Genomic DNA, 14,781 nt, shown 5'->3' on the forward strand with positions numbered 1-14,781 from the left:
CCTTTTTTTTTCTGGATCGAAACGCTCTTTATAAATTGACATTTGGATATATATGGACGGAATTAATCAAACAAAAGGACCAATTGTGATGTTTATGTGACATATTGGAGTGCCAACAAAGGGAGCTCGTCAAAGGTAATGCATGTTTTATATTTTATTTCTGCGTTTTGTGTAGCGCCTGCAGGGTTGAAATATACTACCCACTTTGTTTACTATTGTGCTATCATCAGATAATAGCTTCTTATGCTTTCGCCGAAAAGCCTTTTTATTTGTATATAATTTTTTAAAATTTGCCTTGCTGCATTTTCCCTGTTTTTTTGTCCAAGTGGGGCTCGTATTTCTGTGTGTTATCATGTTATAACTAAGTCTATGATTTGATAAAGCAGTCTGACTGAGCGATGGTAGGCAGCAGAAGGCTCGTAAGCATTCATTCAAACAGCACTTTCATGCGTTTGCCAGCAGCTGTTTATGACTTCAAGCCTGTCAACTCCCGAGATTAGGCTGGTGTAACTGATGTGAAATAGCCAGCTAGTTAGCGGGGTGCGCGCTAATAGCGTTTGAAACGGCACTCGCTCTGAGACTTGGAGTAGTTGTTCCCCTTGCTCTGCAAGGGCTGCGGCTTTTGTGGAGCGATGCGTAACGCTGCTTCGAGGGTGGCTGTTGTCGTTGTGTTCCTGTTTCGAGCCCAGGGAGGAGAGGGACGGAAGCTATACTGTTACACTGTCAATACTAAAGTGCCTATAAGAAATTCCAATAGTCAAAGGTTAATGAAATGCAAATGGTATAGAGAGAAATAGTCCTATAATTCCTATAATAACTACAACCTAAAACTTCTTACCTGGGAATATTGAAGACTCATGTTAAAATGAACCACCAGCTTTCATATGTTCTCATGTTCTGAGCAAGGAACTTAAACGTTAGCTTTCTTACATGGCACATATTGCACTTTTACTTTCTTCTCCAACACTTTGTTTTTGCATTATTTAAACCAAATTGAACATGTTTCATTATTTATTTGAGACTAAATTGATTTTATTCATCTATTATATTAAGTTAAAATAGGGTTTCATTCAGTATGGTTGTAATTGTCATTATTACAAATGAATAAACAACGTCCGATTAATCGGTATCAGCTTTTTTTTGGTCCTCCAATAATCTGTATCGGCGTTGAAAAATCATAATCGGTCGACCTCTAGTCTTAACGGCCGTTCCACGGGTGCATGTTCTTTAATGGTTTATGGTTCATTGAACAAGCATGGGAAATGGTGTTTAAACATTTACAATGATTTTTATGAGATATCTTTGAAAGACACTTCGTCCCTTTTTCAGGACCCTGAGATTAGCTCTGTCATTCTGTTATTTTTTTTCTCCACTAATTGGTATTTTTACCTATCACAGATCTTTTTCAGAGCTGATCGGTCAAAAGACCAATTGGTGAGGGGAAAAAACATCAGAATTGCGCTGCCTGTGTGAACACAGCCTTATTCACTCGCATCTCCCGTTCTCACACGTGTTTCTGAATGACCTTGGAAGTCTTATCTCTATTTCTCCCCATACAGTGTTCCCCTGGAAAGGGGCAGCTCGGATGGCTTCCGACAGAGGGAGGCACGTGCGGCCCGCCTAGCGAATGAGATTGAGGGCAGTCCCCAGTACCGTCACCGCACCAACCTGGAGAACGACGATAAGAGTGAGGAGGACAAGTACAGTGCCGTGGTCCGAGAGAGAGACGAGGGGAGGGAGAGGGGCAGCCCTGGATTCCAGAGCAGTGCCGGGAGCAGGTGAGTCCGTAGGAGAATCGCAGACATACACACGCTTAGTTCTAAACTCAATACATGGAGGCATAAACACAGTTGACAAAACTGCATCTGTGCAAGGATGTAGGCTACTCAATCAGTTGTATAGACAGACATAACACTCTAACATGCACTGAACAAAAATATAATTGCAACATGTAAAGTGTTGGACCCATCTTTCATGAGCTTTCTTTCCCATGTCACCAGAAACCTATTCTTCTCAAATTTTTTGCACTTTTGTTTACATCCCTGTTAGTGAGCATTTCTCCTTTGCGAAGGTAATCCATCCACCTGACAGGTGGGGCAAATCAAGAAGCTTTTTAAGTAGCATGATAATTATTCAGATGCACAATGTGCTGGGGACAATAAAAAGCCACTCTAAAATGTGCAGTTTTGTCATACAACACAATGCCACAAGTTGAGGGCGTGCAGGGATGTCCACCAGAGCCACTGGAACGCTGGAGAAGTGTGTTCTTCACCGATGAATCCCGGTTTCAGCTAAACTGGGCAGATGGCAGACTGCATGTATGGCTTTGTGTGGGTGAGGGGTTTGCTGATGTCAACATGGTTCCCAGTAGTGGGGTTATGGTATTGGCAGGTATAAGCTACGGACAATGAACACAATTGCATTTTATTGATGGTAATTTGAATGCACAGAGATACCGTGATGAGATCCTGAGGCCCATTGTCGTGCCATCACCTCATGTTTCTACATGATAATGCAAGGCCCCATGCGGCAAGGATCTGAACACAATTCCCGGAAGTTGAAAATGTCCCAGTTCTTTCTCGGCCTGCATACTCACCAGACATGTCACCCATTGAGCATGTTTGTGATGCTCTGGATCGACGTGTACGACAGCGTTTTCCCACCAATATCCAGCAACTTCACACGGCCATTGAAGAGGAGTGGGAAAACATTCCACAGTTCACAATCAACAGCCTGATCAACTCTGCGAAGGATATGTAGCACTGCACTCCCCTACCTTTTTATTTATGGTATCTGTGACCAACAGATGCATGTCTCTATTCCCAGTCATGTAAAATCCATAGATTTGGCCTTAATGAATTGATTTAAATGGACTGATTTCCTTACATGAACTGTTATTCAGTAAAATCTTAGAAATTGTTGCATGTTGCATTTATACTTTTGTTCAGTTTATCTCTCTCTCTCTCTAGGGACGGTAAATATATTCCGCTTCCCCAGAGGGCCAGGGAGATGGGCGTCCCCCCCAGCAGCCTGAGGGGAGGAGCCTCTGGGCCAATACCCAATCGAACAGGAGTCCCCGGCTCCTCTAGACCATCCCAGGGTTCGGATAGGTGCAGCCCGCTGTCAATCAGGGGCGCCTACTCTCCCCACCAGTCCCAAGCCAGCCCCCCGGGCCAGCCCAGTAGCCCTACCCCCTCTTCTTCCTCTCACCCGATCCCTCACTCCATCTCTCAACCACAAGCTCTGGCTGATACCTCGCGCTCTTCTGTCAACGGAGGTAAGGCCTCTGTCTGTTTGGGTATATTGAGGGAGGAAGTGTGTGGGAGTTTTGGGGTATATTGAGTGTTAATTGGGCTCTTTCTATGGATCAGTGTCATCCAGAACTTCCCCCAAAGCCCAGAGATCCGTACAGACCAATCGAACTCTGCGCAACCCAAGCTCCCAGTCCTCACCTGCAGGTACACACACACACACACACACCTCATCTGTAAGTGCACACAACCGCACATTTCCGACACTCGTATTCTAGACGATTCACAACCCTCACCTCTCCTTTTCCCTTCTCTTTCTCTCCCCGCAGTCTCTCGCTCTCCAAAACCAGACGACCCCGCTCTGGCTGGCCCTTCCTACCTGGACACTTCCTCCTCCTCGATCGCCTCTGGCCCCACCCCTCTGTTCACTGTGGATGGTGAGGAGGATGATTACTACACAATTTTCTTTTTACAGAATTGTCATTTATTGAAGTTTTTTTGTTTATTTGATGATTTCTGTTCCTTTCTCTACCTCTTAATCTCTCCATCTGTCTCTTGCTTTCTTTTTCTCTCGCTTTCAGTGAATGAGATCCTAAGCTCAGCGGCTAAGGAGAGGACAGAAGGCCCAGCCAGCCCTCAAGACGGCAAGAGCGGCAAAGGTCAGCGCTCTCCCTTCCTCTCTCCATTTGACTGGTCCGTGTCCTTTCCGTTATCTCGGGTCTTTTGAAAAAAATATTTTCTCTCTCCCTCAGTTCCCTCAGTCCTGCAGAGAACACAGTTGGAGGAGCTACGGAAATTTGGCAAAGAGTTCAGGGTAAGTGTCATGTCCATGCATGCCTGTGTGTGACCCATGTATCTTATCTGATTCTGACACTCGCTCTCTTCCACAGCTCCAGCCCAGCCCCTCTTCTGCTGGCCCCACCTCCTCAGACTCCGCCCAGCCCTCCCCATCAGACTCCGCCACCACAGCAGAGTCCGTACCCGCCCCTGGCCACACCCCCTCCCAGGACCCCCAATCTGGAGAGGGGTCCTCCTTCACCCTGACCCCCACCACCCCTACCCCCTCTCCAGCCCCCAACACCGCCTCTCAGTCATCAGGACCAGACAGACAGACACCCCAGCCAGCCAGGTCCCCTGGCAGCGAGGAGGAGGAGGGCAGCGAGCGAGCAGAGGGTGTGGCTGAGTAAGTGTGACCCGAGAACAGTGCAATACAGTACTCTATTCCACAGTGTAGTGCAATAGTCTACTAAGTCGTTCGGTTGTGGGGTCACAGGAAAGATGTAATGTCATTCACAATGTTCCTGGCATTGTCTGTTGTGACCAGCTTGTTAGATTGGGCCTCAAGTTTCTACTCCAATGCTGTGTTTGTAACCATGTGGGAGGTGGGAATGTATTCATACGATTTGAACTCGTTGCGAAATGCCAATGAGCTGTGTCAACCGAAAGTACAGCTTTCGTGCTTGTAAAGAAATTGTAGTGCTTTTTATAAATAATGTTCTGTTTCATTTAACTGCCGAAAATACTGTTTTTGAGGCCATTTCCTTAATAGGTGATGTGGGTGCGCAGGATGACAGACAAGTTTCCCACTAGTAATTACAAGCTTGAGGGCCGTTCAAGTGAGTTTTTCCCCAGTCGTATATGGTAAATATCCACTTCCCTCTTGATTACAAACGCGCTATGACACTGCCTCCGTCAGTGCCAGATAAGCATCTGTACCAAGGTACATCTCCCACTCTGGGGTAAATGTGATAGGCTCACTGTTAAGCGCAACACATGGTGCATAGGGCAAATCACTGGAAACTTCTGCTTTGGTTTGCGTATATAGAGCAAGTAACCTGTTTGCTGAAATGGGTGCAAGAGGGAAGTGGTAACGTAGCTCGAGCACTTTTACGAGGTGCTTAAACCCCCTTTTCTCAACCACCGAGAATGGGCGCATATCCGCAGCTATAACCCAGACTGTAAAAAATATTAACATAGCCTACATTTTGCTCTTGTAGTGTCTTTGGCCTGGTCATACTCAGCTGTTTGAATGCATAGAGGAGACGATGTGTTGCTGTTTTTCTTGTTCCGGTATTCTGTGGTGTTAATGTGTCAACATGTTTATTAGGGTATTCTCATTTAGCAGTGGCGACATACTGTTAGCGTTTTATCCACATCTCTGTCCATTGCCATTGTAGTCTACTGTGAAGCCAAAATGTTGGGAAATTTGAGATTTTAAATGGTAATTGAGGATCCTCCAATTCTGGTTTATTGACCCCACAACTCGCCAACGTACATAACTAGTTAAAAAAAAAAAAAAATTTGAAACTTTTTTTTCCTTAGGGGGTGTATCCGCTTTAATATTGCAGACAGATTGTTGCTTCCATTAATGTTCTGACATTTAATCCTAGTTCAAATTCCCTGTCTTAGGTCAGATAGGATCACCACTTTATTTTAAGAATGTGAAATGTCTGAATAATCGTAGAGAGAATGATTTAGTTCAGCTTTATTTCTTTCATCACATTCCCAGTGGGTCTGAATTTTACATACATACACTCAATTAGTATTTGGTAGCATTGCCTTTAAATGGTTCCAGGTAGCCTTCCAAAAGCTTTCCACAATTACATTGGGTGAATTTTGGCCCGTTCTTCCTGACAGAGCTGGTGTAACTGAGTGAGGTTTCTAGGCCTCCTTGCTCACACAGGCTTTTTCAGTTCTGCCCACAAATGTTCTATTGGACTGAGGTCAGGGCTTTGTGATGGCCACTCCAATACCTTGACTTTGTTGTCTATAAGCCATTTTGCCACAACTTTGGAAGTGTGCTTGGGGTCATTGTCCATGTGGAAGACCCATTTGCGACCAAGCTTTAACTTCCTGGCTGATGTCTTGATGTTGCTTCAATATATCCGTCCTCATGATTTCTATTTTGTGAAGCGCACCAGTTCCTCCTGCAGCAAAGCACCCCCACAACATGATGCTGCCACCCCTGTGCTTCACGGTTGGGATGGTGTTCTTTGGCTTGCAAGCCTCCTCCATTTTCCTCCAAACATAACGATGGTCATTTGTTTCATCAGACCAGAGGACATTTCTCCAAAAAGTACAATCTTTGTCCCCATGTGCAGTTGCAAACCGTAGTCTGGCTTTTTATGGCAGTTTTGGAGCAGTGGCTTCTTCCTTGCTGAGCGGGCTTTCAGGTTATGTTGATATTGGGCTCGTTTTACTGTGGATAAAGACACTTGTGCCTGTTTCCTCCAGCATCTTCACAAGGTGCTTTGCTGTTCTGGGATTGATTTACACTTTTCGCACCATAGTACGTTCGTCTCTAGGAGACAGAACGCGTCTCCTTCCTGAACGGGATGACGGCTGCGTGGTCCCATGGTGTTTATACTTGCGTACTATTGTTTGTGCAGATGATCGTGGTACCTTCAGGCGTTTGGAAATTGCTCCCATGGATGAACCAGACGAGGTCCACCATATTTTTTTTTTCCTAGGTGTTGGCTGATTTCTTTTGATTTTCCCATGATGTCAAGCAGAGGCACAGAGTTTGAAGGTAGTCCTTGAAATACACCCACAGGTACACCTTCAATTGACTCAAATTATGTCAATTATCCTATCAGAAGCTTCTAAAGCCATGACATAATTTTCTGGAATTTTCCAAGCTGTTTAAAGGCACAGTCATCTTAGTGTATGTAAACTTCTGACCCACTGGAATTGTGATACAGTGAAATAATTTGTCTCTAGACAATTGTTGGAAAAATTACTTATGTACAGATTAGATGTCCTAACCAACTTGCCACAACTATAGTTTGTTAACAAGAAATTTGTGGAGTTGTTGAAAAAGGAGTTTTATTGACTCCAACTGTATATAACGTTCTATTGGTTTCAAGAAATTTGTACAAATTAAATTGAAAAATTAGAAGTTTTGAATTCGGCGTCGTTTTGCGTGTCAATTCATGTGCCCTGGAATCGGTACATCGAATATCTTTATTTATTTATCTGTTATTTTACCAGGTAAGTTGACTGAGAACACGTTCTCATTTGCAGCAACAACCTGGGGAATAGTTACAGGGGAGAGGGGGCCAATTGTAAACTGGGGATTATTAGGTGACCGTGATGGTTTGAGGGCCAGATTGGGAATTTATCCAGGACACCGGGGTTATCTCTTACGATAAGTGCCATGGGATCTTTAATGACACCCGTTTAATGTCCCATCCCAAAGACTGCACCCTACACAGGGCAGTGGGATATGTTTTTAGACCAGGGGAAAGAGTGCCTCCTACTGGCCCTCCAACACTACTTCCAGCAGCATCTGGTCTCCCATTCAGGAACTGACCAGGACCAACCCTGCTTAGCATCAGAAGCAAGCCAGTAGTGGTATGCAGGGTGGTATGCTGCTTACTATCTCTAACCAACTAAACTTTTCAGGACCCTGCCTTTTCAAAGATAATTAGTAAAAATCCAATTAACTTCACTGATTTTCATTGTAAAGAGTTTAAACACTGTTTCCCATGCTTGTTGCGACGAGCAATCCCGTATCCGGGATCCTATTTATAGCCTCAAGCTCATTACCATAACGCAACGTTAACTATTCATGAAAATCGCAAATGAAATGAAATTAATCTATTTGCTCTCAAGCTTAGCCTTTTGTTAACAACACTGTCATCTCAGATTTTCAAAATATGCTTTTGAACCATAGCTAAACAAGCATTTGTGTAACAGTATTAGTATTAGCCTAGCATAGGATTATGCCTCTATTTCAGCATGCAACATTTTCCACAAAAAACAGAAAAGAATTCAAATAAAATCATTTACCTTTGAAGAACTTCAGATGTTTTCAATGAGGAGACTCTCAGTTAGATAGCAAATGTTCCGTTTTTACAAAAAATATTATTTGTGTCGACTAATCGCTCCGTTTTGTTCATCACGTTTGGGTAAGGAAAAAATAAAATAAGTCATTAAAACGCAAACTTTTTTCCAAATTAACTCCATAATATCGACAGAAACATGGCAAACCGATGTTTAGAATCAATCCTCAAGGTGTTTTTCACATCTATCGACGATAAAATCCATCGTGGCAGTTTACTTTCTCTTCTGAAGAAATGGAACGCGCATGGACCTACAGATTACGCAGTAATTTCGACACAGGACACCTGGTGGGACACCAGGTAAATGTAGTCAATCTTCCAATGATATGCCTACAAACACGTCACAATGCTGCAGACAATGGGGGGACACGACAGAAAGCGCAGGCTCATTCCTGGCGCATTCACAGCCATATAAGGAGACATTGGAACACAGCGCCTTCAGAATCTGGGGCATTTCCTGTTTGAAACTTCATCTTGGTTTAGCCTGTAGCATTAGTTCTGGGGCACTCACAGATAATATCTTTGCAGTTTTGGAAACGTCAGAGTTTTGTCTTTCCAAAGCTGTCAATTCCATGCATAGTCGAGCATCTTTTCGTGACAAAATATCTTGTTTAAAACAGGAACGTTTTTTATCCAAAAATTAAAAGAGCTATCACGAAGAGGTTAACCTCTTGAAGCTAGGGGGCACTATTTTTATGTTTGGAAAAATAACGTTCCCAAAGTAAACAGACTATTTCTCAGGACCAGATGCTAGAATATGCATATAATTGTCAGATTAGGATAGAAAACACTCTAAATTTTCCAAAACTGTCCAAATATTGTCTGCGTATAACAGAACTGATATTGCAGGTGAAACCCTGAGGAAAATCCAATCAAGAAGTGCCTCTTATTTTGAAACCCTTCTGTTCATATGCATTCCTATCCTCCATTTAAAGGGATATCAAGCAGATTCCTTTTTCTCTGCCTTCCCTAAGGTGCCAACAGTCTTTAGACATAGTTTCAGGCTTTTATTTTGAAAAATGAGCGTGAAAGATCACATTGCGTAAGTGGATAGGTGGGGGCTCTCAGTGAGTTTTTGCGCTACAGAGTAAAGCCGCCATTGTTCCTCCTGCTGTTATTGAAAAACCTACACTCGGTTGATATATTATCGAATATATATTTTAAAAACTACCTGAGGAATGATTATAAACGTTTGACATGTTTCTGTGGACATTATGAAGACTATTTGGAATTTCCGTCTGCTTTGTCGTGACTGCTCTTTCCTGTGGATTTCTGAACATAACGTGACAAACAAAGGTATTTTGGGTATAAAAATCTTTATGGAACAAAAGGAACATTTTTGTTGTGTAACTGGGAGTCTCGTGAGTGAAAACATCCGAAGATCATCAAAGGTAAACAATTAATTTGATTGCTTTTCTGATTTTCGTGACCAAGCTTCCTGATGCTAAGTGTACATAATGCTATGCTAGGCTATTGATGAATTTACACAAACGCTTGGATTGCTTTCGCTGTAAAGCATAATTTCAAATCTCAGACGACAGGTGGATTAACAAAAGGCTAAGCTGTGTTTTGCAATATTGCACTTATGATTTCATGAATATGAATATTTTTTTGTAATATTATTTGACTGTTGCGCTATGCTATTCAGCGTTTGCTGACAAATGATCCGGCGACAGGGATGTGTAGCGTCAAGAAGTTAAACATGTAGGTATTACAGACTTGGTCAGGGAGAGGATGGAAATGTCAGTGAAGACGCTTGACAGTTGGTCAGAGCATGCTTTGAGTACACATCCTGGTAATCTGTCTGGGCCCGCGGCTTTGTGAATGTTGACCTGTTTAAAGGTTTTGTTCACATTGGCTACCAAGAGCGTTATCGCACAGTCATCCAGAACTGCTGGTGCTCTCGTGCATACTTCTGTGTTACTTTCCTCGACGCAAACATAAGGCATTTAGCTCATCCGGGAAGCTCGCGGCTATGGGCATCTCGCGTCTTTGTATTCCGTGATAGTTTCCAAGCCCTGCCGGCGAGCGTCAGATCCGTTGTAGTAGGATTCAATATTAATCCTGTATTGACGCTTGTTTGATGGTTCGTCTGAGGGCATAGTGGGATTTCTTATAACCGTCTGGATTAGTCTCCCGCTCCTTGAAAGTGGCAGCTCTTGCCTTTAGCTCAATGCGGATGTTGCCTGTAATCCATGGCTTCTGGTTGGGATCTGTACGTACAGTCACTGCAGGGACGACGTCGTCGATGCACGTATTTATGAAGCCGATGACTGAGGTGGGATACTCCTCAGTGCCATTGGATGAACCCTGGAACATATTCCAGTCTGTGCTAGCAAAACAGTGCTGTAGTATCTGCGTCATCTGACCGCTTCCGTATTGAGCGACTCACTGGTACTTCCTGCTTTTGTTTTTGCTTGTAAGCAGCAATCAGGAGGATGGAATTCTGGTCAGATTTGCCAGGTGGTCAGGGGAGAGCTTTGTATGCATCTCTGTGTGTGTGGAGTAAAGGTGGTCTAGAGTTTAAAATATAAAAATAAAAAAACCTCGTTGCACGTGACACAACATTTGGTAAAACTGATATAAGTTTTCCAGCATCAAAGTCCTTGGCCACTAGGAGCGCCGCTTCTGGGTTAGCATTTTCTTTACTTATAGAGTTGGTTGAGAGCTGTCTTAGTGCCAGCTTCGTTCTGTGGCGGTAAATCGATGGCTACGAATAATATAGATGAGAACTCTCTTGGTAGATAGTGTAGTCTACAGCTTGTCATATGGTACTATACCTCAGGCAATTTCCTTTATTATGGACTCTTTTGACCTAAGTTGCTTTTGTTTTATAGATGAGTACTGAATTTCATGGCCTCTAAAGGCACTATTAAAAGTGTCCCATACAATAAGGAGATCTGCTGGACCTATGTTCTGTCAGGAAAAAGTCAGTTATAAATGATTCTGTCCTAGTTGAAAACAAGTTATCATCCAGTAGGCTTTGATTAAATTTCAAAGATCCTCTCCCACGTGGAAACTCTGTAAGAGTAATGTATATGCCAATACCAGGCTGTTTAACAAAAGGAAAGTTTGAAATGCGTCAATTTAAGATACAAATTTTGATTACAACGTGCGCATTGGTGCTATTTGTTTTAACGGAATAGCCTACAATGTTTTTTTCAGGTCAGATTTACTCGAGGCATAGGCTACAATACAGGGTCACAGTGCAGACTGAACTGAGGTAGTGTACCGTTACACCCCTACTACCGTTACAACCCTAGTATTAATAAGATGTTGGCACATCTGTAGGTATTATGCTAGGTCTGGGTGAAGTATCATGAATACCGTTATGAATGCATATACGGTATATAACAATGTTGATGCAGTGCTAAATTAAGTCAAGTGAGCCCGATGCTCAGGTGGGCAAGGTAGTTGCCATGTTGAGGATGGGTGGATGTATGAAAAAGGGATTTGAAAGGTGATTTGGAGTTCTCATCTCGCTCTTCTTCTGTGTTTTTTTTTTTTTTTTTAGTCAGGTGAAGAAGTCTACGCTGAACCCCAACGCCAAAGAGTTCGTCTTCAAGGCACCCATGACGCTGGTCTGTCACACACACACACACACACACACACACAGGAAAGTAGTTGAGAACAAGTTTTCTCACAGCAACCTGTTTGGCCAGAAGTTCAAATCAAATGTTATTTGTCACATACACATGGTTAGCAGATGTTAATGCGAGTGTAGTGCATTGCTTGTGCTTCTGGTTCCGACAGTGCAGTAATATCTAACAATTACCTAATACACACAAATCTAAAGGGATGAATGAGAATATGTACAAATAAATATATGGATGAGCGATGGCCGAGTGACAGGAATGGTGCAATAGATGGTATAAAATACAGTATATACATATGATATGAGTAATGTAAACATTATTTAAAGTGACTAGTGATCCATTTGTTAATGTGGCCTGGTGATTGGGTCTCAATGTAGGCAGCCTCTGAGTTAGTAATTGTCGTTTAGCAGTCTGATGGCCTTGAGATTGAAGCAGTTCTTCAGTCTCTCGGTCACAGTTTTGATGCACCTGTACTGACTTCGCCTTCTGGATGGTAGTGGCTCGGGTGGTTGTTGTCCTTTTTGGCCTTCCTTTGACATCGGGTGCTATAGGTGTCATGGAGTGCAGGTAGTTTGCCCCGGTGATGCGTTGTGCAGACCGCACCAACATCTGGAGAGCCTTGTTGTTGTGGGCGGAGCAGTTGCCGTACCAGGCCGATAGGATGCTCTCGATTGTAGATCTGTAAAAGTTAGTCAGGGTTTTGGGCGACAAGCAACATTTTCTTCAGCCTCCTGAGGTTGAAGAGGCACTGTTGCACCTTCTTCACCACACTGTCTGTGTGGGTGGACCATTTGTTTGTCAGTGATGTGTACACCAAGGAACTTAACTTTCCACCTTCTCCACTGCTGTCCCTTTGATGTGGATAGGGGGGGTGCTCCCTCTGCTCTTTCCTGAAGTCCATGTCATCTTTGTTGACTGAGTGAGAGGTTGTTTTCCTGACACCACACTCCGAGTGCCCTCACCACCTCCCTGTAGGCTCTCGTTGTTGGTAATCAAAGCCCACTGCTGTTGTCGTCTGCAAATATGATGATTTGAGTTGGAGGCGTGCGTACAGGAGGGGAATGAGCACGCACCCTTGTGGGGCCCCAGTGTTGAGGGTCAGCAAAGTGGAGATCTTGTTTCCTACCTCCACCACCTGGGGCCGTCAAAGTCCAGGACCCAACTGCACAGGGTGGGGTTGAGGCTCAGGGCCTCCAGCTTGATGATGAGCTTGGAGGGTACTACGGTGTTGAATGCTGAGCTGTAGTCAATGAACAGCATTCTTACATAGGTATTCCTCTTGTCCAGATGGGATAGGGCAGTGTGATAGCGATTGCATCGTCTGTGGACCTGTTGGGGCACTATGCATACTGAAGTGGGTCTAGGGTGGCCGGTAAGGTGGAGGTGATATGATCCTTGAATAGTCTCTCAAAGCAGTTCATGATAACCGATGGTGGCCATCAGACTGGTATAAGGAGCGATTGAATATGTCTGTAAACATACCGCACCAGCCTTGTGAGGGTTAACACGTTTGAAATGTTTTACTCAAGTTAGCCATGGAGAGGGGGGTGGGGGGGGCGCAGTTCTTGTTTGCGGGCCGCAACGCTGGCACTGTATCATCCTCAAAGCGGGCAAAGAAGGTGTTTTAATTTGTCTGGAAGCGTGACGTCGGTGTCCGTGATGTGGCTGGTTTCCTTTTTGTGTTCTGTGATTTCCTGTAGACCCTGCCACATTCGTCTTGTGTCTGAGCTGTTGAATTGCGACTCCACTTTGTCCCTGTTCTGGCATTTTGCTTGTTTGATTGCCTTGCGGAGGGAATAACTACATTGTTTATATTCAGCCATATGCCCAGACCTCTTTCCATGGTTAAATGAGGTTGTTAGTGCTTTCAGTTTTGCACAAATGCCATCATCCATCCATAATTTCTGGTTGGGGTACGTTTAAATAGTCAGTGGGTACATATCCAATGCACTTCTTTATAAACTCACTCACCGATGTTGTTCTGAGGCTCACCGGAACATCCCAGTCAGTGTGATCAAAACAATCTTGAAGCGTGGATTCAGATTGGTCAGACCAGCGTTGAATGGTTCTAGTCACTGGTACATCCTGTTTTGAGTTTCTGCCTATAAGACGGTAGGAGCAAGATGGTATCGTGTTCAGATTTGGCGGGAGAGGGAGTATGCATCACGGAAGTTAAAGTAGCAGTGGTCTATTGTATTACCCCCGCGGATAGTAATATGCTGATAGAATTTTTGGTAGCCTTGTTCCTTGAGGGCCATATTGGTGTCTGCTTGAGGGGAAACAGCTGTGACTATAACTGATGAGAATTCTCTTGGAAAGTAATATAGCTAGTATTTGATTGATTGAAGAATTCTAGGTTGGGTGAGTAGAGGGACTTGAGTTCCTGTATGACGTTATTAATCATGAAGCATACACCCCCGCTCTTCCCAGAGGTGTTTCTCTGTAGGCGCGATGCATGGAGAAACCCAGTGGCTGGACCAATTCCGATAACATATCCGAGAGAGCCATGAAACATTCTCTGCTGTCTCTCTGGAAGGCAACCCTTGCTCGAATTTTGCCTACCTTGTTATTAAGAGACTGGACATTGGCGAGTAGTATACTCTGGAGCAGTGGGCGATGTGCACGTCTAAGGAGTCTGACCAGGAGGTCGGTCCATCTTCCCCCTTCTGCGGCGCCATTGTTTTGGGTCGGCTTCTGGGATTAGATCAATTTTCCTGGGTGGTGGTCCAAACTATATGTTCAGACACATACACCAAATGTAACTGTGTGTGATTTGTTCAGCTAAACACATGCTTACTTACCTCACAAACCAACCTGAACTGTTTGACTTCTCTCCTCCCCAGGTGAAGCCGTCCCCAGCCCCCACCCCCCCGCGGCCCACTCCTCCCAGCCCCTCTGTGGTGCTCCAGCCTCCCCCGGGACAACAGGCCATCTACAGCACCCCCTATCTGTCCTACCTCTCCCCCGTACAGATACAGGGACACTCTGTACAGGTATGACTAGGACTGAGGCTGTGCTTGTGACTCTGTGAAAAATAAGCATTGGTGTGTCTGGGGTGTTGAAAAACAAATGGTGTGTATACATTTGAGG

The 14,781-nt window shown here is 44.1% G+C and overlaps 1 protein-coding gene across 2 annotated transcripts in view; it reads left to right on the forward strand.

Moving 5' to 3' along the window:
• Positions 1–14,781, forward strand: part of LOC115145256 (ataxin-2-like protein) — a 33,133-nt gene that overhangs the window by 6,109 nt on the left and 12,243 nt on the right. For both annotated transcript variants that reach the window (XM_029686683.2, XM_065003169.1), the window contains 9 exons: positions 1,560–1,778; positions 2,970–3,277; positions 3,372–3,458; positions 3,581–3,688; positions 3,833–3,910; positions 4,004–4,065; positions 4,142–4,434; positions 11,610–11,676; positions 14,535–14,684. In XM_029686683.2, coding sequence (XP_029542543.2) covers positions 1,560–1,778; positions 2,970–3,277; positions 3,372–3,458; positions 3,581–3,688; positions 3,833–3,910; positions 4,004–4,065; positions 4,142–4,434; positions 11,610–11,676; positions 14,535–14,684 — 1,372 coding nt within the window. The remainder of the gene's footprint in view (positions 1–1,559; positions 1,779–2,969; positions 3,278–3,371; positions 3,459–3,580; positions 3,689–3,832; positions 3,911–4,003; positions 4,066–4,141; positions 4,435–11,609; positions 11,677–14,534; positions 14,685–14,781) is intronic.

Source organism: Oncorhynchus nerka, linkage group LG17, assembly GCF_034236695.1.
Source record: "Oncorhynchus nerka isolate Pitt River linkage group LG17, Oner_Uvic_2.0, whole genome shotgun sequence".
Lineage (NCBI taxonomy): Eukaryota > Metazoa > Chordata > Actinopteri > Salmoniformes > Salmonidae > Oncorhynchus > Oncorhynchus nerka.